Consider the following 27,923-nt stretch of genomic DNA (forward strand, 5'->3'; position numbering starts at 1 on the left):
AAAACTTGGGTTTAATGTGTTTAATGTTGGCAACTAAACAGGATATTAAACTGGGATTGAGAGTTAACAAAAGCATGATCCAGGATAGATACGCATGCCATGAAATGGCTGGCTCAGGATTCCAAAAGATGTGTTAATATGAACACCTGAGAGCTAGGGGGAAGGAAGATCACCAAGGACAGAATTAATCTGTACTCAGTTCCTACAGAGCATGCAGCCGGCCATCCTTGGCGTTCAGCCCACTTTAAATGGGAACGTTCCATCTGTCCTGGGAAGTGATTAATAATAATCGCTCCTCTCACTGGTACGCTGCACTTTAAAAAAGATAAATCAAATCTAAAGGTGTTTATTTTACACTACCTACCCGCAGTTGAGAAAAGCTTTTGCAGATTAACAGTTAAACAAATGCCAGCCACTTATTTGGATGGCAGGCATTGTCATATCCCTGTAAGAAACAGATTGTGTGTCCTTGGGAAAGAGTTGCGTGGGGATAGACCACCGTATGCCTATCCTAGAAAGCGAAACTGTTAAACTGTTATCTTGTTATCTGATGAAAATGAGTATATATGCTATCAAGTTGCACTGTTTGCAATTTCAACAAAGAAAATCTGAGTGAGGATCTCAAACCGAATGTCAGTGGTTTGTAAAGGTTTGTAAAGGTTATGTGTTAACTTGAGCAAGCTAAGTCTTAAGAGTAACCCCTGGAAGATTTAAGGGTGATTTTAATATATTTATTCATGTTTTATGTCTGTGCCAATAGGCATTTTACTGCATTTGCAGTGACGTATGGCTGCAAGCATTGGACTAAAAGCTAAGCAGGATATTAAAGCGGGATTAGATTTAATCTAAATATACTTGCATATACTTAAATACATTTAAACTATATAGTTGAAGGAGCACCTTTCTCCATATGTCTCTCACATGCAGCTCATAAGGGAGCAACTCTTCTCGCAGTAACATCACTGTGGGTGGCAAGGAGGGTGTGACTGCGAGATGGGGCTTTCTTCATAGTGGCACCCTGTCTCAGGAACTCCCTCTCAGGTGAAATCCGTTCCCTTTTCCAACTGTGTTCAGACAGAACATTTTATTTGCCCAGTCCTTTGGAAAGGGGTAGATACACGGAGGCACTGTCGTTTTAATAACTGTCAGTTTAGCCATAAGTATAGTTTTTTTCAGATTCGACATTGTTAAGCACCCTGCGGACACTTTCAGAAGGAAGGGCAGATGTAAACCGAAGGAAATAATACCCTGGTTAGTTAGTTAATCTTTTAAACCTGGGTTCTATTCTGTGTCAGAAATGGGGAAGTAAGGTTTAATTTAAGCCAGGATCATAGCTCTGAAGGCAGTACATTAAGGGAGGAGAACATAGCCTTGATGTTCATCTCTGGGGTCCAAGAAGCTATTGTTCATAAAGGTCAATAGTTTATGAAATGGAAGGATTTCAATTTAGCTGTGTCCATGAGATGTGGACATTAAACCAGAGAAGCCATGATGAATGTCCAAAATGGGCCACCGTAATGTATGCTGGCAATACAGGCAAGGATCAATAGAGCAGTGGATATTATCTCTGTAAGGCTGTAGTTTGGTGGTAGGAAGGCAGGCTTGTCCTCATGTTCAGTCCCTGGTTTCTTCAGTTAATGTTTGGTCACAGTTCTAGGACAGTGGAAGCAGGGGTGTCACAAGGGGGGTGCGGTCCGCCCTGGGTGTCATGCCTAGGGGGCATGTGACCAAATCCCCCCTGGGCGGATCGGCGTGGCAGCGCTGGTACCCCCATCTAGCAAATTTTCGCGATTGGGCCAACTGTCGTCGCGAAAATCTGACCGCTGATCGTGCAAATATGCCCGGTGGCTGCCGGGGGAAGCGAACACTGCCCGCCCGCTGGGGGGGGGGCGCAGCCTGGGAGGCTCCTGCTGCCAGAGCATCCCCAGCAAAGCTCCGCCACTGAGTGGAAGCAATGATATCCTGGGAAAATGGATTTGAGACCTATCTAGGTAACATTAGAAGCAGCCTTATATGAGCTCTACATTTGTCTACTCTGTCTGGCAGTGGCTGTTAGGCAGGGATCCTTCCCACTGCTTGCTGCCTGATTCCTCAACTGGTGCATCGGCACGTCCCTTTTATACATTGCCCCCCCACCCTCCTGAACAAGTCTCTGCTCGAAATGCAGCTGAAATGGAATGATATGTGTCTACCTGTACGCCTTGGGCAAGCCTAGCACCTGCATCTCATCTCTTTTCCAGACATTGCCTCTCTACCGCTGAGCATGCAACACACCTTAATTGTAAGAGCAGTAAAGCAAATAGCCCAAGAGTTCAATTAATTCCTATTCAGAGGTGAATTGAGTGAAGTATCCCAAGGCCATAGTGCCTTGGGCAAAGGCCCAGGCTAGAAACACTTCTCACCATGTGCTCAGACTATATTCATCATCACAAGGTGGGTGATATTTGTAGATATATTTGAGGCATCTGCACAAATATACAATTCATAAGCAAAGCCTGCAAGAAACTGTGGTAGCATAGATTGCTGCTGTTCAGGAGTTCAGCTATTCTGTTCCATTTCTTCTTTTCCCCCTGTTCATTTCTCTACCCCAAAACATCCAAAAATTTGGTGGTCCTCCATTGGATTGTTTGGGGTGTGCAGGCTCTCACCCCCTGGGTATTTTTCTCAAAATATTTTTGTATTTCTGCAAACCTTGGCCTTCTCCCATGCCTGTTGATACCTCCCTGTGTGGTGCTGTTTTGGCTACACAAGAAACAGCACCTCACGCCCTGAACACTGGGAACGGAGTGATGTTAAATACAGGCTCCCAGCTAATGGCTCCTGATCATTGCTTTGAAAGCATGTGCATTATGCTAGGTGGCCTGTAAAAATGCAAAAGTAAAAAATTATGCATGCTTCTAGTAGGGTGTTCACACAATGGCATCAGCATCAAAATGCCAGCCTCTATCCCCACTTCCCCATTTAAGTCCAAATTTACCCTTTCTGAGCGAAATAGATTACATTAGGCACAAAACAAAACCTGTTGCCAATGCCCCATTTGGGATAGCTGAATGGCCTGTTTGCAATATTAAACCCCCTGTCTGAAAGCCCCCTGTCAAGGTGAGCTATGTAACTTAAGCTTAAGAAGGAGCAGAGCAATAATTTGCTACAACAGATGTACTCCTGAGTAAGACAGACAGATGGGAGGCAGAGGCAGTTGCTCAACACCTTGGATATAGTGTACAGGTGATAGCCTATCTTGCTTTCTCTGGAGGTGTGCATTGTTGATGTGAGTCTTCTTTCTCCTGCATCTTTTCGGAATCTACTGAAACAAGATCAGCCAAAAAATGACTTCATTTCAGTGGCTTCTTGATCCAAATGAAACTCTTTAAAAATGTAGGGGTTTTTTACTACTAGGATGTAAAGTAATCAGGTAACTGTCTCCCAGTTGTTTCCTTTTGCTCCACAACCTGTTTAAAGCTACAGGCTTATGCACACTTAACTGAGAGGAAGCTCTGTAGAATTCAGTGGAACTAACTTCTGGGTACAAGCATAGGATTATGTGTTAATTCTGCTCTTGAGTGGCCTTGACCTTACAGCTGACAGCTTGCTCCTATGCTGGATTACTTAACTGGCTTTAGAGATGCCAAACTTTACATCGGATTGGGCTGCAAGAACAATATTTGGGGATCCTTAATGCTTAGCAAGATGGGGTTGGTTTTATAGTGCTTTGTCTTGCTCTTATAGCATGGGCTACAAAAAGAATGAGACCAAATGTAAATATGAGCCACAAAATGGTAAAAGTGACATAAAACAGTCAATATTCAAATTGTATCTAAAAAGTTCAGAAAAATAAAAAAAGCACTAAAAGGACAATAAAGTAGGTGCCAGGCAAACTTCTCTAGGGAGAGGGTTCCATAACTGGGGCACCACCACTAAGAAGGTCCTTGACTCTACTGGATATGTGATTGTACTGCAGGGGTGAAGAACCTTTTTGGCATAGGGGACCAATGTTGACAGGTGGGTGGGACAACCCACCTGCCAATCAGCTGATGTCCTTTGTCTGACAGCTGGGTCGTCCAGCCCACCCATCAGAAATCTGCTGCCCAGTGCTTCCCAGGTGCCCAGCACCTAACTTCCTTGTTAGTCACTTAGGTACCACAGCACAAGGGGTTTTGTTGCACCAAATGGTTTGCATTGAAGCCACTGCCAAAACAGAGGTGGAAGCCACATTTTTAGCTGCAATTTAAATGGCAATTGCTTGGTACTATTGGAGCAAGGTGCACTTCCCCTACGCATCCATTGTGCCTTGCTCTAGCAAATGCACAATTGGGTACTGATTTTAAGCTTCTGATAGATTGTTCTTTTGTAGCCATGTCATTTTGTCTGGTGTGGGGCAGTTGAGTGTGGTTTAGGGGAAACAGCCCTACAGGCGAAATGGGTGGATCAAATCTTGCCTGAGGGCTGGGGGTTCCCCACCCCTGTTGTATTGGTAGGTGCATACAGTGATAGGGTCCTTCAAGTAAGTTTGACCTAAGTCAAACACACACTACGTCATCCTTGGAATAGGACCAATATTCTTTTTCAAAGCTTGAGAAACACCCCCACTGCCTTCTTAACACACTGTATAGTTTATAAGTGATGTTATAAAATATGGACAAGAAAAATAAATTTCTGAGAGAGGTTCCCCATCATTGCTGATACACACACATGCAACTGTTGTCTTTCTTTGGCAAACTGAGCTTGCTACTGGCTTGTCTTCAGCTTGTTGCAAGGGCAGAGGGCTGCTTCATGCCCTGAAAGCTTCAGTGCCCTGGTTCTCCAGGGAAGCAGATGGCAATGCGAAGCCATTCACCTCCAGCAGGAATTGGCCCTGAGATCTCTGAATGCTGGTTTAACGCATTGAATTACTGAATACTGGAGCCGGGTATCTGTGTTCAGTTATAGCTTGCTATTGTGCTGCTACTCACTTATGCAACCAGAGAAGTGATAGGAATCATAACAGATGAGGCGGTGGGTGGGTGGCAACTCCCTAGTGCTTGTCACAGGTGAATGGGACCTTCCTTCAAATGCAGGGCGGCACAGCTAAGAGAGTGTGAAGTTCAGCTGTTAGGTTGAATTTCAGTTGAGCATGATTGGAAAGGAGAATCACCTGCTTACATGATATACTCCAGGCTGAACTGCAGGCATGAGAGCCTGGTTTGTTTGTTTGTTTTTCCCTAAAGGACTGTGGAGAAAGAAGGAAAGGCGACTTGCTAATCTTGTAATAGTCAGAGGGCTGTAGGCAAGGCACAGGAGACTCCTATGTGCTGTGTGCTGGAATAAACACAGCTGGCAGATATAACCTACCAAACACTCCAAAGCGCCTAACATAATTGCAGTTCTCTATAATAATAAGGATAACAGAGAAGAAACATTGGAAGGTATGTTCTGTGCAGTTCCTACTCCTTGTATTTACAAATTCTTTATGGCATTCCTAACATTCTCTCAGTGGTATGAGTCTTGGTGTGAGGCAGGCTTCCCTAAGATGGTTCAAGCAGGGGGAGGCATGTGTGTATCTATGTGCATGCACTTAAGCTTTTTGAATGTGCGTTTTTATGGGCCAAATTGTTATGTGCCTTTGTGTGCATCTGTGCAGTAGAGGTAGACACTTTTCTAGTGTTTGGAATAGGCAAGGGAGCTTCTATGTACCGTTAATATTTGTTTCATTTTTGGTTACTGCTTTTTGTGGACTTCATGGGGGTCCTTTTCGACCTTTAATGTCTTTGTATGTTGAGGTGTGCGTGTGTGAATTGCCAGCAAAGGAACTTGAACCTTGATTGTTTTAAGTGGCATTAATTTTAATTTTAGGAATTTCATGGAAACAAAATTCCTATGTGAGCTGTTACCATTCAGTATCATTCTGATTTCTGGGCCCAATTTGTGTGTAATTGTTAGTGTAAGGGAAAGCTGAACATTTTTATTCGGACTGAATATTTATGAGTAACCACACTCAGATGACCTGTCTATTGAGCATTCACTGTGATTTGCTTGCACTGTGTTCATACATTTCCCCATTAATAATTAGTTCATCCCACATTTTTCAGTTCATTTCAGTCACTTTCCTGACAGTAAAAGTGTTTCTTTTTTTAAAGTGGATTTTTTATACTAGGAAGACAGAGTATTAACCTAAATTTCCAGGTATTTGCTATGATCCTCCTGCAAAAATATTGGCAGTTTAGAGGTGACCTTGCAGCTTGTCTGTTTGCTCAGAAGTAAGCCCCACTGATTTTAACCTGGTGTTAAAATACAGCCAAGGCTCTTGTTTGCTTTATAGTTTGGGGGCACTAGGATCATCAGACTGCCGCTTGTGCAAGGAAAAAGCTGCCAGTTAAACCATCGTGAAATCCAGTTAAACATCACCTCCTCTCAATTCCCCATCTTAATGTTGCCCCCTCAGCCCCATTGCTTCTTACTGCGATGCTGGGGCGTCTTTACACAAGTTTAACATTCGGAAGCAAGGAATGCAGAGGTGTAAGGCCTCCGCAGTAGGTCAAACGGGCTCCTTTCCTTTCTGTAAATTGCAACCAGATGCCGGTCCCCAACCCCCAATTCCCAGCGTTGGGAGAAGGCACAGAAGCAAGACGAAGAAACTAGCAGAACATTAAGGTTCATATCTTGTCCTCTGCAGCTTTGCTCGAATTATAACCAGGGTGGGGTGCTAAATATTGTGGCTTTGCATAAATGGTGGGGTAGCTTTGTCCAGCCGGCCTGCAACCAGACAGCACTCCCCCCCCCCCCCAGCCACGGCTTGCCACTGACCCTTGGCAGCGCTGCCTGGCACGCTCTCCCTGTCCTCTGGCAAGGCAAAGGGGACTCACGGGCGCCTCTCTTAACATTTAGCCTGTATCTCTCTTTTTTTCATTATTATGGCTGAAGCCTTGCCCCTCCGCTTCCTCATTGGCGCTCCCCCCCCCCTCTCTCTTTGCATTCGGGCAGCCGGGCTCCGCCCCCGCCTCCTCCTCTTCGCCTGCTCATTGGCTGCCCGCGACTTGCGCTCTGCAAAAGTTGCAAATTCGATCTCCTCCCATTGGCTAGGAAGGGTCCTCCCAGGAAGTTTTAAAGAAAGAGAAAGAGAGGAAAAAAAGTTTATTCTGGGCGGATAGAAGAGGTTGGGAGCGCGGAGAGCGGAGGGAGAGAAAGGGGGAGGGTGGGGAAATGGACATCGAGGCTGCCGCCGCTACTGCTTGGAGGTGATTTCGACTTTTCTTTGCTGGGTTTTGAAAAGTGACCAGCGAATTTCTCTAGCCGCTTTGAGCGCAGCCGGCAGCATGACGGTGAGTTGCCACTTTCTGGCTTGGTTTCCTTCCACCGTATTCCTGCAGTTGTTTCTGTTAAGGGGCTGGAGGGCAAGGACAGGTAGGCAGCTACTCCTCGGCCACAAGATCCGGATTCCTGCTTGGCGCGGGGCGGGGGGGGGGGCTTCCTCTTGCGGCAGAAGAGGGGTGCTGGATTCCGTGCCAGTCTGACGCCCCTTTTTTTTGCCTACCCTCCCGTTCGTAAAGGTTTCCGGGCTAGACCTCCATCACACCCCCGGAGCTAACGTGCCCCTTTATAGGCCCAGAGTTTCCTCAACGCTGCTGTTGTGCCGAGGCTGGCAGGATTCACACGTTCGAACACGGGCGTGGAGTACGAAGTGTTGCCGTGTTCCAGGGCCGTTAGAGACTAGAGAGAGAGCACGATACATTTTAATTTTTTTTAAGATCACCTTCCGCTTGGATAGGCGCGTGCCAGTTCTGAGTTCAAAATAGGGCTACTGCGGAAAGAGTTCTGTGTTAACGGGATAGGTCTCCATTTTTATTTTAATATTATATATTCTCTCCATTCCAAAAAGCGGGGTTAGGAAGCAAGCGATCTTCCTCGATGGACTCTGTTCCCACCCCTAAAATCGCCTCTGGAGAGCAGGCGTGTATGTAACCAGGAAGAACTGCTGTCTCTGCGGCCGGGTTAGGGAAATGTTTCCCTGTCCGAGGAGGGATCGTTGCCTCTGGGAAGCTGCTTCCCGTCCTGGCCTTCGGAGGTGCTCCAGGAGCCAGTTTGCACAACTGCAGTCCTTCCTCCAGCCCCTTCCCTCCCCCACCCTGGCCTCCTGGGAGTGGGTGGGTGTGCTGCAATCATGGAATGGATTCACTCTCTGTTTTGGACATGATCATTATGCCGTTTTTGGAAAAGCCCCGATTATTTCCCTTGTTTTGGCCTGTGTCTTTTTGCTTTCTTTTGCAATGTCAGAAAACATTACAAAGCAGCCAAAGGATTTAGAAAGCTCTGGGGCTGCCTCACCTTTTGGCCTTCCTGTTCTCTTCTAACTCTCCTATCTCTTCCTCCCTGCTTCTCCTCCTACAGAGGTTTTTTAAGGGTCCAGTCCCCATCTCCACGGCTCACTGCAGACAGTGTCACAGAATCACAGAGTTTGAAGGGACCATGAGGGTCATCTAGGGCTGGCCAACCACCTGCAATGCAGGAATCTTTTGCCCAATGTGGGGCTTGAACCCACAACCCTGAGATTGAGTTTCCTATTCTACCTGAGTGAGGTAGATCACATCTGGGACAGATAAGTGTGGTGTGTGTGTGTGTGTGTTCCTGATGGGGAGAGCTAATGGTGGGACAGCAAGAAGTCTTGGCTGCTTCTTGCAAATGTTGGCTATAGGTCTCTCCAGGGCTTGTTGGGAAGCAGTTGCTTGCCGCTGGGGGGGGGGTGTGGCAGTGGGGGCAGCACTATCGCTCCATGTGCCCTGTCCAGTTTAATGTATACCAGCGGTGCACAATGGCCTACCAGCTGCATAGCTCACTTTCTGTTCTTGTAGAGCAGGTGTGGAGAATATCTCTGGCCCTCCAAATGTTGCTGAACTACAATTCCCATCACCCTTGGCCATCCCAGCTGGGGCTGACGGGAGTTGTGGTCTGTGTTAGAAACTCAGATATATATAATCTGATTGCCAAACGGCACCTTAAACTTGGGTTACAGTTGCCACAATGGAATGTCTAGGTGCTTTTTTTGCAATTGAGTTTATTATTAATAATAATTATATTATTTCTATATTGCTTTATATTTTAAAGAGCAAATCTCACAGCACTTTACAACACATTAAAATATCAGATAAAACCATACAGAACAAAACAAATTCAAGCTTCCAGGAAAATAGTTCAGGTCCTTCTCGAAGTGGCCTTTTGCTTTCCCCAGTTACTAACCTGGCATCCAGAGGATCTCTGTGTGGTTGCAATTGGACTTGCACCAGCCGCAAAATGCACCTGGTGCCTGGCTAATTTCTAACACTGGATGTGGTTCAGCAACAACTGGAGAGCCAAAGGTTCCCTGTCTCTGTTGGGGGACCAATGTCCACCAACCAGACATGACTGAGCAGCTATAAACATTCCACCCCGCAATGCCTCCAGCCAGAATTTCCAAAGATTAGGGGATGATGGAAATTATCATCCAGCAACATCTGGGGACCCAAGGATGAGGAAGGCTGCTGCTTTTGCTGCCAGGCTTGGTCTAATGGGAGATTTGTCAGGAGACTCCTACGTGAATGCTAAAGTCAAGAGGAGGCAAAAATGAATGAGCACATTGCCTCCTTTCCCTTCCTCTCTCCACCTCTGTAGCCATTGGCCTTGTAGTTTGTGTGTGAAAAAAATGCCTGGTGCAAATGAGGTGTATGTGTGTGTGTGATGGCAATTAGCTATGGCTGCCTGGGGAACGGAGGCATCATGCCTGCGTGCACATCTATATTAGGGGAAGGCAGTGACCCACAGCTCTTAGCTCGGGCGGTGAGCTCTCTTGGCCTGTGCTTCCTACAGCCTCTCAACATCCTGCAGCCCTTCCTATCCTTCCTGGAGACACCGCTCCTTTTCCTCTCCCTCCACACCCTCTGGCACCCAAACCAAGCATAATTGCTAATGGAGTGGGAGAGGAAGAAACTGACATGTGAAAATGCTCTTCCCCCTTATTGAGGCCTGAAGGGTAGAATTGTAATAACTTCCTCCCCCCTTAACCCTTTTGCCTAACAGTGGCATAAATCCTAACCAAGCTTGCCCTGTTTGTTTTGCATTCCCCCTGCCTTTTGTTGGGGGAGGCTGGGGAGGGGAGGGAGTGGGTGTCTTTGGTCGATAGCCAAGCCTAGCAGAAAGGGAGCTGTTTTTAATCTCTAGGAGGGTTGGATTCCATCTCATCAGATACGCAAGACTGAAGTAGGCACCGCCACCCATTTTCCTCTGCCGGCGTGGTCTTGTTCCCAGTTCAGCATCTATTGGGTGCCTCCTCCTCCAGATCATTTCATGGCGCTTTGTTATCTGATTAACCTTCTCACTGCTTTTCCAAGCATAGAACATGGTTAACTAGATAGACTCACCCCAGGACAAATCTGGGCAGAAAGGAGATTGTAATCGGTGCTCATGTAAGGATTGGTTGGAAAGACGTGCCTCCTGATCCTCAGAGTTTCACCAAAAAGGGTGAGAAGACAGAAGTTTAACAGGCGCATACCTAGAGCAATATTTATAGAAATACACGGAGAACCAGTCAGCTGTAGCTTTTGCCCATGTAGGGTATGTTGAGAATGTAATGAGCATTCGGCTCATTCTTTGTGCTCATGGCAATTGGAAACATCTGATCCATGTATTGTATTGAGCCATACTCTGCCCTTTTGTCCTGCTGGGCAAACTCTGGTTTGCAATGGGCTGCAAAGCCAAACGTATTTGGGATCCTGATTCAAACCATCATCTACCCAGTGAGATGAAACACCAAACTACGGCTTGCTGCAAAGCAAAGTTTGGCTGCCTCTAAGTGCCATAGATCAGGGGAAAAGAGAACATATGAGGACAGGGTTGATGAGACCAAACCATGGTTTAGTGATATGTCTGAACAAGCCCCGAGTAAAGTAGCTTTTAGCATGACCCATCTGAGGCTACTCAGATCATGCCTCTCCATTCTCTCCCCACCGTCCTAAACTGGATTGGGGAGGCCTATAATGGCCCATGTGACATCGCAGGGGGGCATTGGGTAGTGATGTACCACCTCCTTTAATTGTCTGCTCTCCACACATTCTCTAGAGCTAGGCAGTTCCAGCAGTTCCCAAGGAGCAAAGCTTTCAGGTTAGGGCCATTTACTGGCTTGGAATATCTTAGGAAAGCAGGAGTTGTGCCAGCCTAAATGCATGTTCCTGGCTGCTTCCCTAACCAATCTGAGTCCCAATCAAGATAAACCTTTGTCTTGGGTCTTGGCTATTAGTTTCATCTTTTATTTTATTTTCACAGTTTTCCATTGTTGATAATAAGCTGCTCATGCATTCTTCTCATATGTGAAAATGTGCTAACCCGCACCCCAATGCCAACCCCTCTACACATTTCCAGCCAAGCATCTGCTGAGAAGCTCCTTGTGCAATCTAGAACCCTGAACAATTAGGATTCCAAACTGTGTGGCATGTCTTCTCGTGGACAGCAGGCTTCCTGCTAGGGGCACTTACACATGGAAGGCAGCATGGCCACACAAAGGGTCCATGATAGAGGCAGCAGGCCTCTTCCTCGTTCTCCCTTGCGCTATTCTGATTACACGTGGGAAGTGAACGCCCAAATAGGGCTGAGTTGTCTGTCAAACTTATGCTTCCCAGGTAGGTTTGAAATTGCTTAACTATTTAGGCATACAGTTCATCTCCCCACTCACATTCAGGGGAGAGATTTGCAAATGTTCTGTCCTCAACTCTTATTAGAAATCAGAGTTCCTTCACCTGAGTGTCCCACAATTAATCTTGACAGATCATATGGAAGTATCCTGACTATTTTGATAGCTGTGTGAGGAGTTGTTCTGGCTAGGGAAGGGTTTCTAGCAGGGATTGCCGGCAGCTTTTTTTGCCCTCAGGTATGTTTGGAAAGTTACTAGCTAGCCTGCATGCACACACCTTTTTTAAAAAAAGTCATTTCACATGGTAATATCCTGTTTTATTGGGTGAGGCGGGAGAGACCTAACACGGAGTTTACAAAAGTGTTCCTGCTCTGTCACCTAAGGTTGATTTTTTTACTCCAGGTAAGCAACTAGCTGAATGCCTGTTTAAAAAACACATGGCTGTGCTACTTGAAAGATCATATTACTAGTGTTGTGAATCAGGACAATGTTGTAAAGCATAGATTAATTGCGTACCCAGCAGAAGGGTTTGCATTTAAAAATTAGGAAGTAGAGACACATCAAAGCTTTTAAAGAAAGCAGAGGAAGTCGTTTTATCCCTTCCCTTCCATTCCACCCTCCCTTGCTTAACTGTTTCTGTGGGTTGTTTGGGGTTTCTTTACATCTACAGTCACCTGAATTGCCCCACATCAAATCTAGTTTGTTGGCAAACTGGGCACATGGTACAGTGATGCTGGTACAGTGATGCTAACTGCTTCTGTGTGGTAGTGATGAGGATCCATTAATATCCTGGTTGTGGAATATTGTGTTTCTGGTATTTAGCTACTATTATCTGCACCACTTGATTTTTATTTAAATTTAAAAAAAATATTTGCTGCTTTTCTACTTAAATTCAAAGTAGCTACTGGCAATGCTGATTTTGACGCTGCTTTGGTTTCTGCAGCAAGTTGTTTGCATAGATCTTAACTCGTTACAATTCCTCCTATGCTTGAACCCGCACAGCTGGCTTTGCACGATAGATGCGCACAGATCTAGCTGAAAGGCAGTGCATGAAGATTTGCAGGAATGCATCCCTAATTATTATTGCGTAATTATAGGATTATTGTATAATCTTAGAAGGTGCATAGCTGTGACTGTCATGAAGGGACCCCACACCTCTGAATTTGCCACTACGCTGCTAGATAAGACTCTGAGCTCCATAAAATGATTATCCATTGGAGCCAGACTCCACAGCAAGATAATGCAACACTAAGCATAAGACCTTTCTTATGGCTGGTCAAACTTCATTAGTGAAAACCAGATGTGAAATGGGTTAAAAGACCCTAAGCAAAGGAACAGCATGCTGTGTTTGGGTTTTTTTCCTTGTAGCCGATATTGTGTCCTCCTTATCTCATCCCTATCTGTCACACAACCTATTTTTAATAAAGTGTGTATTTGTTTTTCCTTGCCCTGGATACCATGCACTGTTTACTTTAATGGGGGCCTTCAGCTGGGGTGAGCTGGTCAACTGACTTGATGGAGTTTGAATCCTGAAGAATTTTGATTGGGATGTGGACTCTTTCCATGTTATCAATATAAACAGGGGTTTTTAATGCCGATTTTTGGTGTGTAGGGAAAGGGATGTGCAGTTCAGGTGGTTTAGAGGTTGATCTTGGCTGGAATAACCCTATAAAGTAGGTTGAAGAGAGTCAATACATAGTAACTTTGCCAGAACAGCCAGTAAGATTTGCAAGTGAACGGGGATTAAAATCTAATTCCTCACAGCAGAATTCTCCTCTTTTGCACCAGACGTGGGTCAGTTGCTATTACAATGGTACCTCAGGTTACGTACGCTTCAGGTTACAGACTCCGCTAACCCAGAAATAGTACCTCAGGTTAAGAACTTTGCTTCAGGATGAGAACAGAAATCGTGTTCCGGCGGTGCGGTGGCAGCAGGAGGCTAAAGTGGTGCTTCAGGTTAAGAACAGTTTCAGGTTAAGAACGGACCTCCGGAACGAATTAAGTACTTAACCCGAGGTACCACTGTATGTGCCAAACACCATGACCCACCCAACTACTCTTCTCTCTCTTGTCAGTCTAGGGACAGGCTTTCTCCAGCATCCTTTTCCAGCTCGGCCTTCTGGTTTGTTCCAGGACCAGATAGACTCTGTGGTGGGGATGTAACCAGCCATGAATTCATCTTTCACCCTCAGGAGGCTAAATATCTTCCATACTCTCAGGAAATTAAGGACTGCCTTTTTATTCAGGCTAGTTACATGCTTACCACTGCACCAAATTATCTCCATAAAAGCCTTTTGAGCATTCTTTCTTGTTCCTCCTTTACCCGTTGGGCCATCCTATGCAATTCCTTTCCTTCTTTTGGTGCTTGCATTCTTTGCACACTATTATCATGCTCCCCCCTGTAGACCTGCTTTTGCCCAGCTCAGCATATTTAATTCCCTTTAATCTTTTCATGCAATGCAGCCGATTCATCCCTCCGATCAGTTTGGCTTTGTTTCTGTGTCAAATGGCATGGTGTCCTAAGACGAAACACAACACATGGCAGTGCTGCTAAATCGCTTTGGCTGTTTCCTGCAGAATCATGCAACGGTCATCTTAAAATTGGCATTTCCTGCTGATCCTCCAGATGTGCTTAGCCTACCACTCCCATCAGCCCTGACCATTGGCCATGCTGGCTGGGTTGAACTTGACGGAGAGTTCAGTGTCCAGCAATATCTGGAGTGCCACAGGTTCACACTGTATAATATGGAAGACCCACAAGCTGAAGCCTGGCCCATGTGGCTTGCAGCTCTCCATCATTTTAGTGTTGCCATCATACAGGGTTAAATTTTATCCTTGCGCTTTTTCCACTGGGGAAAATGCCTGACACACCATGCATCTTTCTTAGATAAATGTGCTCCATCTCATTACTTTAATGTTTGTTGCGGCTACTACTTCTGTGCTATCTTGCTTCTAATCTGCGTGACGGCCCAGTCTATTTGGACTTAAAATGCCATGGAGACGCAGTACAACATTTGGCTGCAAAAATGCAAATATATTACACATGCTGCATTCCTTTGGCCCCTTTTGAAACCTGGGTGTAACTGGCTCGAGTGATCCATTATAATCGCTTGCTGTTTATTTTTCATGTTTCTGTAACCATCTAAATACCTAGGGATTTTCTTGCAAAACTCCTCGTGTATTTCTTCTTCTGGGAGCTAGCAACACAGACATTGGTGGTTAATCTGGAATGAGATGGAGGAAACTAGGAAGTGGATAAGAGCATGGTTCTCTGGTTTGGTAAATGATGCAATGATGCTTCTGGTGCATCAAATGTTTTAGTACTGTACAACATATGTGGTATTCTGGGATCAAATGGGACTGACTCTTAACGAAGCTAGAACAGCAATCCTAACGAATCTGAAGTCATTGGAGATTATCTAGATTTGTTGTTGCCTTGCACAGTGCTGCTAGTGTTACTTGAATTTAGCATTGCTTGTTGTGACCCAGGGGTGGGTGGGCAATGGAGTAAAATTGAAGCTCATGGTTAATTGCACATTTTTTAGCATAGTCATCTTAAATTGTTGTTGAATGGAATCTGCATACATTTAAAATACACGACTTCTCCCAAATAATTCTGGGAACTGTAGTTAACCCCACACAGTTCCCAGTACCTTTAAACTACAGTTCCCAGGATTCTTTGGATGGAGCGGGAAATGTATGGTGCGTACACAGTCCTAGGACCTGGACCAGCTGGTTTAAATTACGAGAAAGAACGTCAGGAAGAACTTCGTGAAAGTATGAGCCATTTTGCAGGGAAAGCAGACTGCCTCAGAAAGTTGTGGGCTTTACTTGGTTCGATATTTTTAGGCCTCTGCTAATTGGAGATGCTGTAGCAACAGATTTTCTGCATTGGCAAATGGTTGGACTTGATGTTGTTTGAGATCCCTTCCAATTCTATGATTCTAACTGCTGTTGCTTGCTGCTGTTTGCACCATTTTCTACCTTCCGCCGTGATTTCTAGTTTCCTTTTGGGGAAGCAGAATGGGCAATGGCATCCTAACTCAGCACATTCTGACAGTGTTCTTCAGATCCTTGTGGCTCTTCACTCCCCCCTCCCCCAATGTGCTGCCCAAGCAATTGTTTCGGTATTCATGCTCTAGCAATGTTTAGACTGCGGTCATTTTTTATCACATCCCAATTGTCAGCATGAGTTCCTTGGCTTCCTGTTACTTTTTCATTCTTGCCTCGTTGCTGGCCAAGGGAGGCCTTTTGGTTTCAACCAGATCGCTCATCACTCCACTTCCGAGTTGATTTGTAACGTGACGTCTCTGTTGATCTGAGGCAACAAAAAGACCATTGGGGCGTATGTATGTCTGGGTTGGACAGGACAATTCTTTTTTTCAAGTTTGCGAAAAATGCTTGACTCCCGCATTAGACTTTTAGGCCATATTCATGCGATACATTTAAAGCACCATGATCCCGCTTTAAACAGTTGTTGCTTCCCCTGAATATTTCTGGGAACTGTATATTAAGGGTGCTGAGAACCCTATTCCCCTCCCAAAGCTACAATTCCCATAGTTCCCTATGAAGAGGGTTTGATTTACACCACTCTGGGAATTTGTAGCTCTGTGGGTGAAATAAGGGTCTTCTAACAACTCTCAGCACCCTTAACAAACTACAGTCCCCAGAATTATTTGGAGGAAGCCACAACTGTTTAAAGTGGTATCATCGTGCTTTCAATGTATGGTTTGAATGTGGCCTTAAAGGGGTGCCTGGAAATGGGTAAAAGACAATGCAACGAGATCTCTCTTGGAGACTGCCTGCATACCTGAACAAAAGCTACTGTATGCATTCAAGACAAAATTAAAAATATCACTATTGAATGCAAGTTTTCCTTCTACACTTGCTCCAGGAGGAAGGATCTGCCAAATTTGGTGTATGCTCCACTTTGTGTCGTCATCTTGGGTGCATTATTATTGTTGTTGTTGTTGTTAAATAATAACAACTCTTTTATTATTTTTAAATTTTATTATACATTTTTACAGTAAAGTAAATAGTAAAGGGGGAGGGAAGAAACAAAAGAAGACACAGGATAACGTAACAATAACAGAATGACATTAAAATGTTAATAATAATAATCCTGACTTCTAAAAGGTAGAGATCATTCTGTGGCAACTTAACAAGTTGCAAAACAATAAAGTGGAACAAACAACGTCCGATCCCGTTTAAAAGTTAAACATTCTTCTGGGCTTGAGAGCTTTAAATCCTTCTGTACGGATGGGCAGAGGTGCGACTGTACCTCGGCAGAGAAAGGGTGGTTTGAGCATGAAGCAGTGAGGACGTGAGGACCGCACAGTCCCATTTGTTGACTTTGCGTCCCCTGCCTCCTCCCTGGGGTGTTTAGCAATCCTGGAGGTGCAGAGTGAAGGAGCCTGGGTCACCTGGCTCTGGTTTCCATGTGGCTTTTCTTTCCCCTCCTTCCTGTTGACATTCAGTCCCTGCAATCGGACACCCCAGCCCAGCCTGGGCAGCGATAGGCTGGGAATGGCAGTTGTAGCAACAGGTGGCCCTGCCCCGTGTCCAATCCGGTTGTACCGTTTGGGGCGGGCCGGGACTCCTCCGTGCTTTGAGCCTGCCTGCCATAACCTTGGGTGTAACCCAAGAACTCAGCCTTGGGAGATGAAAGCAGGGAAAGTTTCGCTGAGCTGGGTTTGCAAAATCACCTGGCCATCCTGACGGATGCTTTCTTAGGAAAACTGCAGGGAACTCTGAGCACCCACCTGGAAGGAGCTGCTGAGCTGCTTCCCACTCTTACCTTCTTCCCAGGTGTGGAGGATGTGGCAGGATGTGGCACGTTGGCTGGACAGCTTTCCTGTGAATGGCCATCTTGATGCAGATGACTCTCTGGTATGGATACGTCCCCTTCTGCTTTTCCCATTTCAGGGGTGGAGAGAGGCAGCCGTCTGGTCTCGCTACAGCATGGAAACCCATCTTGAAGCCTCAGTATTATAGAATCCAGATATACTTCCACCTACTCGCTTGTGTTCAGACTGGGCCTGAGGCACCCCCAATTTGAAAAGCTTGGGTTTTGAGGAAAAGCAGGTCTTCCCTGCCTCACTAGGAACGGATCTATCTGGAGCTATGTGGGCAGAATGGGGAAGCAGAGTAAATGAAACCTCTGCAAGGCAGGCAGTGTCATTAGCAAAGTTGAAACGGTTCTGAAAAGTACCAAAATCCAAGAGGATCGGAGGAGAGGCAAGATAGGAAGGTGTTTGTGTGTAGTGGGGGTACATTTTGCTTGTGAATGGGGCTGTATCTAGCCTGCTGCTTTTGATACCGTTCCACCTTGATATTTATAGTAAGCAGTGCGTCCAAATATTTAATTGTTTTCTCCGGATTTTTATTGTGTGTGTGCTGTGTGGGTGGGAGCTATGCCCATGTTTGATTTTGTGAAGCAAGAGGGATGAATGTTGCTCTATGTCAGCTGTTCTGAACTGGGAGGCAAAACTGGTTCGGCTGTAGCAGCCTTTGGTGAGAATGAGTGTGTGGCATTTTGGCTTTGATTTCGCATGGCATCCACCCTGTTTCTGTTGACTGTGCACAAGGCCTTTGCCAGCAGATGGGGTGATGGTGGAAAGTGGGGGGGCAGGTTGCTCATCGGAGAAACCTCCCTTGCGCTTCAAGAAAAGTGCTTTTAATCTCAGATCTGACTTGTTCCATAGCCTTGGGCAAGTAATTTTAATATATTGTATGTTTACTCCTCTCTTGTGTGGACATGACAAAACGAACGCTTGTTTGCTTGTTCAAACGAAAGCTGATGAAAATACGCTTTGGATTCTTTTTTCATTTTCACAAACAAAACAGAACCCAGTCTTTCTACTTCATGGTAAGGATTCTAGTTAATAATGAAAAGATGCAATTTCTGAAGGAAAGCTAATGATAGGAAATGGTCTGTCCGTTTCTTCAAATCATGTCTCTCAACTTGACACAATACTCATTATGGCTGAGGAAATCATTGGGGGGCAGCCAGAATTACTTGCACAAATGAGCAGCTGTGAGTTTTTATACTGTTCAGCAGTGGAGCAGACTCCCTCGGGAAGTCGTGGGCTCTCCTTCCTTGGAGGTTTTTAAGCAGAGGTTGGATGTCAGGGATGCTTTAGTTGAGATTCCCCTATAGAAGGGGGGTGGACTAGATGACCCCTGGCATCCCTTTCAACTCTAAGATTCTATGATTCGGTACTACAGTGATGCTATAAGTGTCACTCAAAATCTGAACTGAAATAATTTAGCAGCATCCCTAAGGAATACGTAATTTAAATCTGGTGTCTCCTGTTTCTCTGTTCCTGGCGTGCTGCTTACAAAAGAAATTGTTAGATGGTGTGTGCTATCTGATTGAATCAGGAGGCTAATTCACTGTTTATGTATGTGTATATACACTCAGCATTGTGGGTTTTTGAAACAAAACCCAAAGAACCAGATAAATATATATGTTTTGGCTTCAGGAAAATACAGTGTGGTTAAAATAAAAATGCTTCACACACACAAAAATCTCACAGTAGCATCAATTAATGGCAAGCTTAAGATTGTGCAATTATTTATTATTGCATTTATATCCCAATTTTCCTCCAGTGAGCTTTAAGTTGGCATATATGGTTTTCACAAGAACCCTGTTAGGTAGATTAGGCCGCAAAACAGTGCCTGGCCCAAGGTCACCCAGTGAGCTTCATGGCTGAGTGGGGATTTGAACCCTGATCTCTCAGGTCCTAGTCAGACACTCTAACCATTGCACCATGTTTGCTGGGGATAATTGCTCCTCTCCAAAGAACAGAAATCCCTGGAGTGCTGAACTGTAATAGTTATTGGGGCTAGGCAAATTAGATCTAGCTTGAATTTTCTCTTTTGGAGTGCTTTAACCAGGGGCATAGTAAAAAGTCTGGGGTGCCTCTCTTTTTTAAAAAACTTCCTGAATCAGCTTAAGGGTCTGTCTGATCCTGCCTTCCTTGATCTGCAGATGTTTTGGCCTCGCATCAGCCCCAGCCAGCATGCTCAATAGTCAGGGACCAGAGAATTCTACTCCAAACCTTCTGCAGGCCAGCAGGTTGGGGAAATGTATCATTTTCATTTTTGCACAACCAGAGACTAGCCAGACACCTCCTCTGCTCGTTACAAGTAAGCGTAGAACTTGATTCTTCTAATTGCCACAAGTGTTATCTTTCTACGCTCCAGTTTTCCAGATATTTATTTCAACCATTTAATCCATCTTAATTACAATTGCGTATGCATGGTATACAGAAACTCAGCCCATTATTTTCATCATATACAGACTATAAAATCAGAATTCAGTGATAACGCCTGCTAGAATAAAAAGAAAGTCTTTATTTTTTTGTTCAGGTATCGCTAGATCTCAGACATACAGATTTCTTGCAGACGTCTACGTTTGTCTTCAATCTCATGCCGTTTCATAAATGTCTCTGTGTGTTTTCCCCTCCCTCTTTCCAGCCGGATCTTCTCAATTTCAAGAAGGGATGGATGTCCATATTGGAGGAGCCAGGAGAGGTAGGTCCAAAGAAATAAGTGTATTCCTCTTCTCCCTCCTCCCCAACAAGCAGCAGGGATGACTGTTGCTTTTGACTTCCCTTCATGGTTGAATGTGCTGTTTCTCGGAAACTTTTCTTGTGCCTGGTGCGTGAAAATCTCTCTGGATTTTAAAAACAAGCCAATAAATGTACAGAAAACGAACCTCTCTGGAGCAACCTTGCAGAATTCCTTTTTGGAATGAAATGGATGCACAGCTGAGAACCTGGGAACCCCAAGACTAGGCATTCTTACTGCTACTTTTACCTAGCATGCTTTGTGTATTCCACAACCCCTGTTGCACGTTTCCTGTCAATCTCTGCCCTACATCTCATTGAATAAACGCTGGAAGGGAGGTGTCTCCTGAGCAGATGGAGTGGTCAGAGTTGAGTTTGGCACCTTCTTCTTTTTTTATTGAGTGCAAGTTTGAAAGGTCAATGAACGCTGTGCACTTCCGTCGACGTTTTAATTTAGCTCTCCCCTCTTGTCTTGCCCTCCCCCTTTTCCTTCCCCTTTTTAATGGTTCTGTCTGCAGTGGACGAAGCATTGGTTTGTGTTGACAGACTCGAGCCTGAGGTATTACAGGGACTCCAATGCTGAGGAGGTAAGAAAAGCTTCCTGGCCTGCATGACCTCTCCTGCAAGGGGGGGGGGGGGGGGACGGGACTTGCACAGCGATGGAGAGAAATTTACGGGTGTTCTTTGTTAAAAGCACAGCATGCCATTATTACCTCTTGTTTCCAATTTTCAGGTTGTGAGTGCTGTTCCTTGTGTAGCCCACACAGCACCACACAAGCACAAGTCCTGGCTGCACCATGTGTTTGTATAATAATAATAATAATAATAATAATAATAATAATTAATAATACCCCACCCATCTGGGCGGCTTACAACATAAGCCACTCTGGGCGGCTTACAACATATCTAAAAACATCAATCCTTAAAAACCTCCCTAAACAGGGCTGCCTCCAGATGTCTTCTAAAAGTCAGGTACAGTCGTACCTTAGATCCCGAAAACCTTGCGAGTCAAACGTTTTGGCTCCTGAACGCCGCAAACCTGGAAGTAAGAGTTGCGGTTTGCGAACATTCTTTGGAACCCGAATGTCCAACGCGGCTTCTGATTGGCTGCAGGAGCTTCCTGCAGCCAATCGGAAGCCGCACCTTGGTTTCTGAATGTTTTGAAAGTCGAATAGACTTCCAGAAGGGATTCCATTCAACTTCAGAGGTACAACTGTAGTTGTTTATGTCCTTGACATCTGATGGGAGGATGCCCTAAATTTGTTTCACAAGATTTAGATTCCACTTTATTGTAATAAAACCTCCAAGCAGTTTATAGTACTACAAGTAAGAAACTATTCAAAGCAGTGATTTAAAACATTCAAAATGTAATCAGAATCACCGATCAGCTAAAAACCTGATTGAAACACATATTTTACATTGTCTGGATAGGTTTTCTTAAACAAAAATGTTTTTTGCAGCAGCCAGAAAGAGTACAGTGAAGGTGCTGCCCGATATTAATACAGTGGCTTAACGATGAATCCCCCTTCCTTGGGAACTTGGAGAATTGTAGCCCTCTAAGGGGGAAATGGGGTCTCCTAACAATTCTCAGCACCCTTAACTATCTTCAGTTCCCAGGATGGTTTGCAGGAAGACATGGCTGTTTAAAGTGAGGGGGTTCTGCTGTAAATGTATGGTGCAGATGTACACAGGGGAGGCACTGGTAGGCTTGGGGGAAATCAGTTTTGCAAAAGTGCAAGAATCTTGGAGGGGGTGGAACCCAAACCAGCTCAAGGAGGACTGAGCATGCTCAGTGCTCACCCCAATGCTGACTGTTGGTCTAAAAATAGAAAACTGGAGGGGTGAGAGTGGGAATGGCTGGAATTCTGAAACATCACACTGCAACACTTTGTTACAGTTTCTGCTTGTTGGACATTATTATTTGTGGCGGGGGGGGGGCAAGCAAAAGTGTGCATGGGACACAGCTTGTAAGGGCAGAGTGGAAACTGGGAATCCTGTATCCTATTTTCTGTTAACTGAGGAAGATTGTTGTTGTTGTTTAGTCGTTTAGTCATGTCCGACTCTTCGTGATCCCATGGACCAGAGCACGCCAGGCACTCCTGTCTTCCACTGCCTCCCGCAGTTTGGTCAAACTCATGCTGGTAGCTTCGAGAACACTGTCCAGCCATCTTGTCCTCTGTCGTCCCCTTCTCCTTGTGCCCTCCATCTTTCCCAACATCAGGGTCTTTTCCAGGGAGTCTTCTCTTCTCATGAGGTGGCCAAAGTATTGGAGCCTCAGCTTCAGGATCTGTCCTTCCAGTGAGCACTCAGGGCTGATTTCCTTAAGAATGGATACGTTTGATCTTCTTGCAGTCCATGGGACTCTCAAGAGTCTCCTCCAGCACCATAATTCAAAAGCATCAATTTTTCGGCGATCAGCCTTCTTGATGGTCCAGCTCTCACTTCCATACATCACTACTGGGAAAACCATGGCTTTAACTATACGGACCTTTGTTGGCAAGGTGATGTCTCTGCTTTTTAAGATACTGTCTAAGTTTGCCATCGCCTTTCTCCCAAGGAGCAGGCGTCTTTTAATTTCATGACTGCTGTCACCATCTGCAGTAATCATGGAGCCCAAGAAAGTAAAATCTCTCACTACCTCCATTTCTTCCCCTTCTATTTGCCAGGAGGTCATGGGACCAGTGGCCATGAGCTTCGTTTTTTTGATGTTGAGCTTCAGACCATATTTGGCGCTCTCCTCTTTCACCCTCATTAAAAGGTTCTTTAATTCCTCCTCACTTTCTGCCATCAAGGTTGTGTCATCTGCATATCTGAGGTTGTTGATATTTCTTCTAGCGATCTTAATTCTAGCTTGGGATTCATCCAGCCCAGCCTTTCGCATGATGAATTCTGCATATAAGTTAAATAAGCAGGGAGACAATATACAGCCTTGTCGTACTCCTTTCCCAATTTTGAACCAATCAGTTGTTCCATATCCAGTTCTAACTGTAGCTTCTTGTCCCACATCAAGATTTCTCAGGAGACAGATGAGGTGATCAGGCACTCCCATTTCTTTAAGAACTTGCCATAGTTTGCTGTGGTCAACACAGTCAAAGGCTTTTGCATAGTCAATGAAGCAGAAGTAGATGTCTTTCTGGAACTCTCTAGCTTTCTCCATAATCCAGCGCATGTTTGCAATTTGGTCTCTGGTTCCTCTGCCCCTTCGAAATCTAGCTTGCACTTCTGGGAGTTCTCGGCCCACATACTGCTTAAGCCTGCCTTGAAGAATTTTAAGCATAACCTTGCTAGCGTGTGAAATGAGTGCAATTGTGTGGTAGTTGGAGCATTCTTTGGCACTGCCCTTCTTTGGGATTGGGATGTAGACTGATCTTCTCCAATCCTCTGGCCACTGCTGAGTTTTCCAAACTTGCTGGCATATTGAGTGTAGCACCTTCACAGCATCATCGTTTAAAATTTTAAATAGTTCAGCTGGAATATCATCACTTCCACTAGCCTTGTTATTAGCAGTGCTTTCTGAGGCCCATTTGACTTCGCTCTCCAGGATGTCTGGCTCAAGGTCAGCAACCACACTACCTGGGGTGTACGAGCCATCCATTTTTTTTCTGGTATAGTTTCTCTGTGTATTCTTGCCACCTCTTCTTGATGTCTTCTGCTTCTGTTAGGTCCTTTCCACTTTTGTCTTTTATTATGGTAATCTTTGTACGAAATGTTCCTTTCATATCTCCAATTTTCTTGAACAGATCTCTGGTTTTTCCCATTCTCTTGTTTTCCTCTATTTCTTTGCATTGCTCGTTTAAGAAGGCCTTCTTGTCTCTCCTTGCTATTCTTTGGAAATCTGCATTCAATTTCCTGTATCTTTCACTATCTCCCTCGCACTTTGCTTGCCTTCTCTCCCCCGCTATTTGTAAGGCCTCGTTGGACAGCCACTTTGCTTTCTTGCATTTCCTTTTCATTGGGATGGTTTTAGTTGCTGCCTCCTGTATAATGTTACGAGCTCCATCCATAGTTCTTCAGGCACTCTGTCCACCAAATCTAAATCCTTAAACCTGTTCCTCACTTCCACTGTGTATTCATAAGGGATTTGACTTAGATTGTATCTTACCGGCCCAGTGGTTTTTCCTACTTTCTTCAGTTTAAGCTTGAATTTTGCTATAAGAAGCTGATGATCTGAGCAACAGTCAGCTCCAGGTCTTGTTTTTGCTGACTGTATAGAGCTTCTCCATCTTTGGCTGCAGAGAATATAATCAATCTGATTTCGATGCTGCCCATCTGGTGATGTCCATGTGTAGAGTCGTCTCTTGTGTTGTTGGAAAAGAGTGTTTGTGATGACCAGCTTGTTCTCTTGGCAGAACTCTATTAGCCTTTGCCCTGCTTCATTTTGAACTCCAAGGCCAAACTTGCCAGTTGTTCCTTTTATCTCTTGACTCCCTACTTTAGCATTCCAATCCCCTGTAATGAGAAGAACATCCTTCTTTGGTGTCATTTCTATAAGGTGTTGTAAGTCTTCATAGAATTGGTCAATTTCAGTTTCTTCAGCACCAGTGGTTGGTGCATAAACTTGAATTACTGTGATGTTAAAAGGTCTGCCTTGGATTCGTATCGAGATCATTCTATCATTTTTGAGATTGCATCCCAGTACAGCTTTCGCCACTCTTTTGTTGACTATGAGGGCCACTCCATTTCTTTTACGGGATTCTTGCCCACAGTAGTAGATATGATGGTCATCCGAACTGAATTCGCCCATTCCCGTCCATTTTAGTTCACTGATGCCCAGGATGTCAATATTTATTCTTGCCATCTCATTTTTGACCACATCCAACTTACCAAGGTTCATGGTTCTTACATTCCAGGTTCCTATGCAATATTTTGCTTTACAGCATTGGACTTTCCTTTCACTTCCAGGCATATCTGCAACTGAGCGTCCTTTCGGCTTTGGCCCAGCCGCTTCATCAGCTCTGGATCTACTTGTACTTGTCCTCCGCTCTTCCTCAGTAGCATGTTGGACGCCTTCCGACCCGAGGGGCTCATCTTCCAGCGTCATAACTTTTATATGCCATTTGTCTTTGTCCATGGAGTTTTCTTGGCAGGGATACTGGAGTGGCTTGCCGGTTCTTGCTCCAGGTGGATCATGTTTGGTCAAAACTCTCCACTATGACCTGTCCATCTTGGGTGGCCCTGCACGGCATAGCTCATAGCTTCTCTGAGTTATTCAAGCCCCTTCGCCACGGCAAGGCAGTGATCCATGAAGGGGAACTGAAGAGGATTAGTAAACTAGAATTTTAATAATGTCAGGTCTGTGGGGTATGGGGAAAATATTGGAGGAAAGTAGATAGGATGTGATAGACAAGTGCAGTGTGTGTGTGTGTGTGTGTGTGTGTGTGTGTACATGTACATGCATGCTTTTTGTTGTTGGTGGTGGTGATGCTATTAAGTGAGGTTCCTTGTTTAAGCTGATGGTCTGGTGGTCATTTAGGCCGATGAACTGGATGGAGAGATTGACCTTCGCTCTTGCACCGACGTGACAGAATATGCAGTGCAGCGGAACTATGGCTTCCAGATACACGTGAGTGCTTAGAACCCATAGAGTCTGGATGGAGCAAAAAGGCCATCTGGCCTATGCGTATTTTAGATTATTAGATACTGCTGCAATAACCATGTTGTTTGAAGTGCGGAGGTGGGGTAGATATTTCTGCCTGCAGTTCACTTCAGTCCTTGATTATATAGTGTACAAGTTCTTCATTCTAACACCAGGGCGCATATGTTGGGTGGTTGAGTGGCAAGGGGCTTCTTCTATTCTTATTGGCCCAATTCTTGATTGATAACGTTGCTCCTCGAGATAAGGAAGAGGTACCACAGCCCATGGACACACTTCCAGGTGGCAAGTGCCCCTGGGGATGTTTGGAGAGGGCTGCCTGCTGCCAGCTTCAGTGAGCTCTCTTTTCTAATGGATGCATTCAATCTCATGGAACAGGAACACCTGCAGCCAGAAAGGAGAAGGTGGAGCAGAGTCAGGGACCATCGTCTTATTAAGTGTCTGTAATTTATATGTAGAAAGTGAGACCAAAGAGTCTTGGGCCAAAGATTCTTGGACTCAAGTCTCACTTAATTCAAAAGGCTCTCCTATTTAGATTTTGGAAATATAAGAAAACAATTGTGGGTACCATTAAATACCCAGTTCATGGAAGAAAAACTGGTCGTGCTCAGGGCTTCCAAACAGGCAAAATGCATGAATCACCAATGGCACCAGGCCAAAAAATTAGGCAACCCTCCTAAATCCAAAACAACTCAATTGAAAATAATAATAATGTGGTGGGGGAGGGAAGGGGAGCTCGGGGGGGGGGGCTTGGCAGTTGCTATTGGGATGAGCATATATGAGGCCCTGTTTAGCCAAGCCCCACATTTTTAGGCTCTGTGGAAATAGATATGTTTGCCAGATATGCTTGAAGGGTTCAGTGGCAATGAAGCCTTGCATTGCATCTTCAGATCTCTTTGCTGTATTTGAGGGAGAGTACATGTTCTTTGTCCGGTTTTTCCCTTTCAGACTAAAGATGGTGTCTTTACATTGTCTGCGATGACATCGGGAATCCGGCGGAACTGGATAGAAGCTCTGAGGAAAAGTATACGCCCTGCCAGTGTGCCGGATGTCACAAAGTAGGCACCTTCAGATATTTCCCCCCTTGTCTCTGACAGCACAGCAATTTTGATCCGTTTTCCTGATTTATTAATTGGTCTGATTTGTATGAAACAGTAAGCCAAAGTTAAACAAACTGTGGCTTACTGGGGATGATTGAGGGGGTTGGTGCGTGGTGCTCAAATGGGTCCTCTCCTCCTCCTGCCACACTGGCAGGAAACGGATCAGAGCACTGGCTTGACATTAGGCAAGAAACAAATGCTCATCATTTTTCTCTCTCTCCAAAAATACATGAGAACTAGCCAAGAACACTTGTTTCAATAAATCTAGTTTTGTTCCTTTGGCCATTGCAGTCGCTCAGTGTGTTACCCTGTGTCACAGATAAGCTATCTGATATTACTCCTGCGATTAAAGTTGCTTGTTGCAGCAAATCATTAGCCGCTGCTTAGGGGCTGGTGGGCAGTAATGACCTCTTGGGCCAAACAAGCAAAGAACCACGCACAAGTTCTCTTTTGGTAGTTCTGATGGTAGGTTAATACTCATATCCTTTGGGTGGGGAGTTCTGAAGGCCACGTTCAGAACAAACGTGGTAGAACTGTGATGCTAAAGAGTCTGGCAGAGAGTTTTTACAGAGTTAGGAAGCTACAGTAACCATCAGTCGCTCGCCAGGGTATCAGGCAGAGGTCTCTCACAGTCCTGATTGGAGATTCAGGCGCTTGAACCTGGGACTTCCTCCATGCCAAGCCTGTGGAATCTGGCAGGCCTCTGTAAGAACAGGATTAGGGATGGGCAATGCTGGGTTTTCAACATCACGATGTTATCACCCGTCAGACATCGCGATCTGGCGATACACTGCAATGTTGACACAACAAGCTGCATTGACCCCGGCCCTTAAGGCGTCAGGTTGAAACTGCTGCTGTTCGAGGGAGCTAACGCAGTTTCACTTCAGCGCCTCGTGGGGCCGGGGACGATGCAACTTATAACCAGGGCTGGGGGGCGGAGAGATTCCCTCCATCCCGAGCACTTGGCATGGAGGGAACTGGCGCTGCTGAGCTGGGGGCCACGTAGACTCCCTCCCCCCACCCCCCAG

The 27,923-nt window shown here is 45.2% G+C and overlaps 1 protein-coding gene across 3 annotated transcripts in view; it reads left to right on the top strand.

The window, feature by feature from the left end:
* The window catches only part of TRIOBP (TRIO and F-actin binding protein), a 60,875-nt gene that overhangs the window by 20,417 nt on the left and 12,535 nt on the right, over positions 1-27,923 (top strand). For all 3 annotated transcript variants that reach the window (XM_080971420.1, XM_080971419.1, XM_080971421.1), the window contains exons 9-12: positions 20,111-20,167; positions 20,721-20,789; positions 25,676-25,765; positions 26,744-26,853. In XM_080971420.1, coding sequence (XP_080827546.1) covers positions 20,111-20,167; positions 20,721-20,789; positions 25,676-25,765; positions 26,744-26,853 — 326 coding nt within the window. The remainder of the gene's footprint in view (positions 1-20,110; positions 20,168-20,720; positions 20,790-25,675; positions 25,766-26,743; positions 26,854-27,923) is intronic.

The sequence above is a fragment of the Podarcis pityusensis genome, assembly GCF_964106645.2.
Source record: "Podarcis pityusensis genome assembly, chromosome: 10".
NCBI classification, from domain to species: Eukaryota; Metazoa; Chordata; class Lepidosauria; order Squamata; family Lacertidae; genus Podarcis; species Podarcis pityusensis.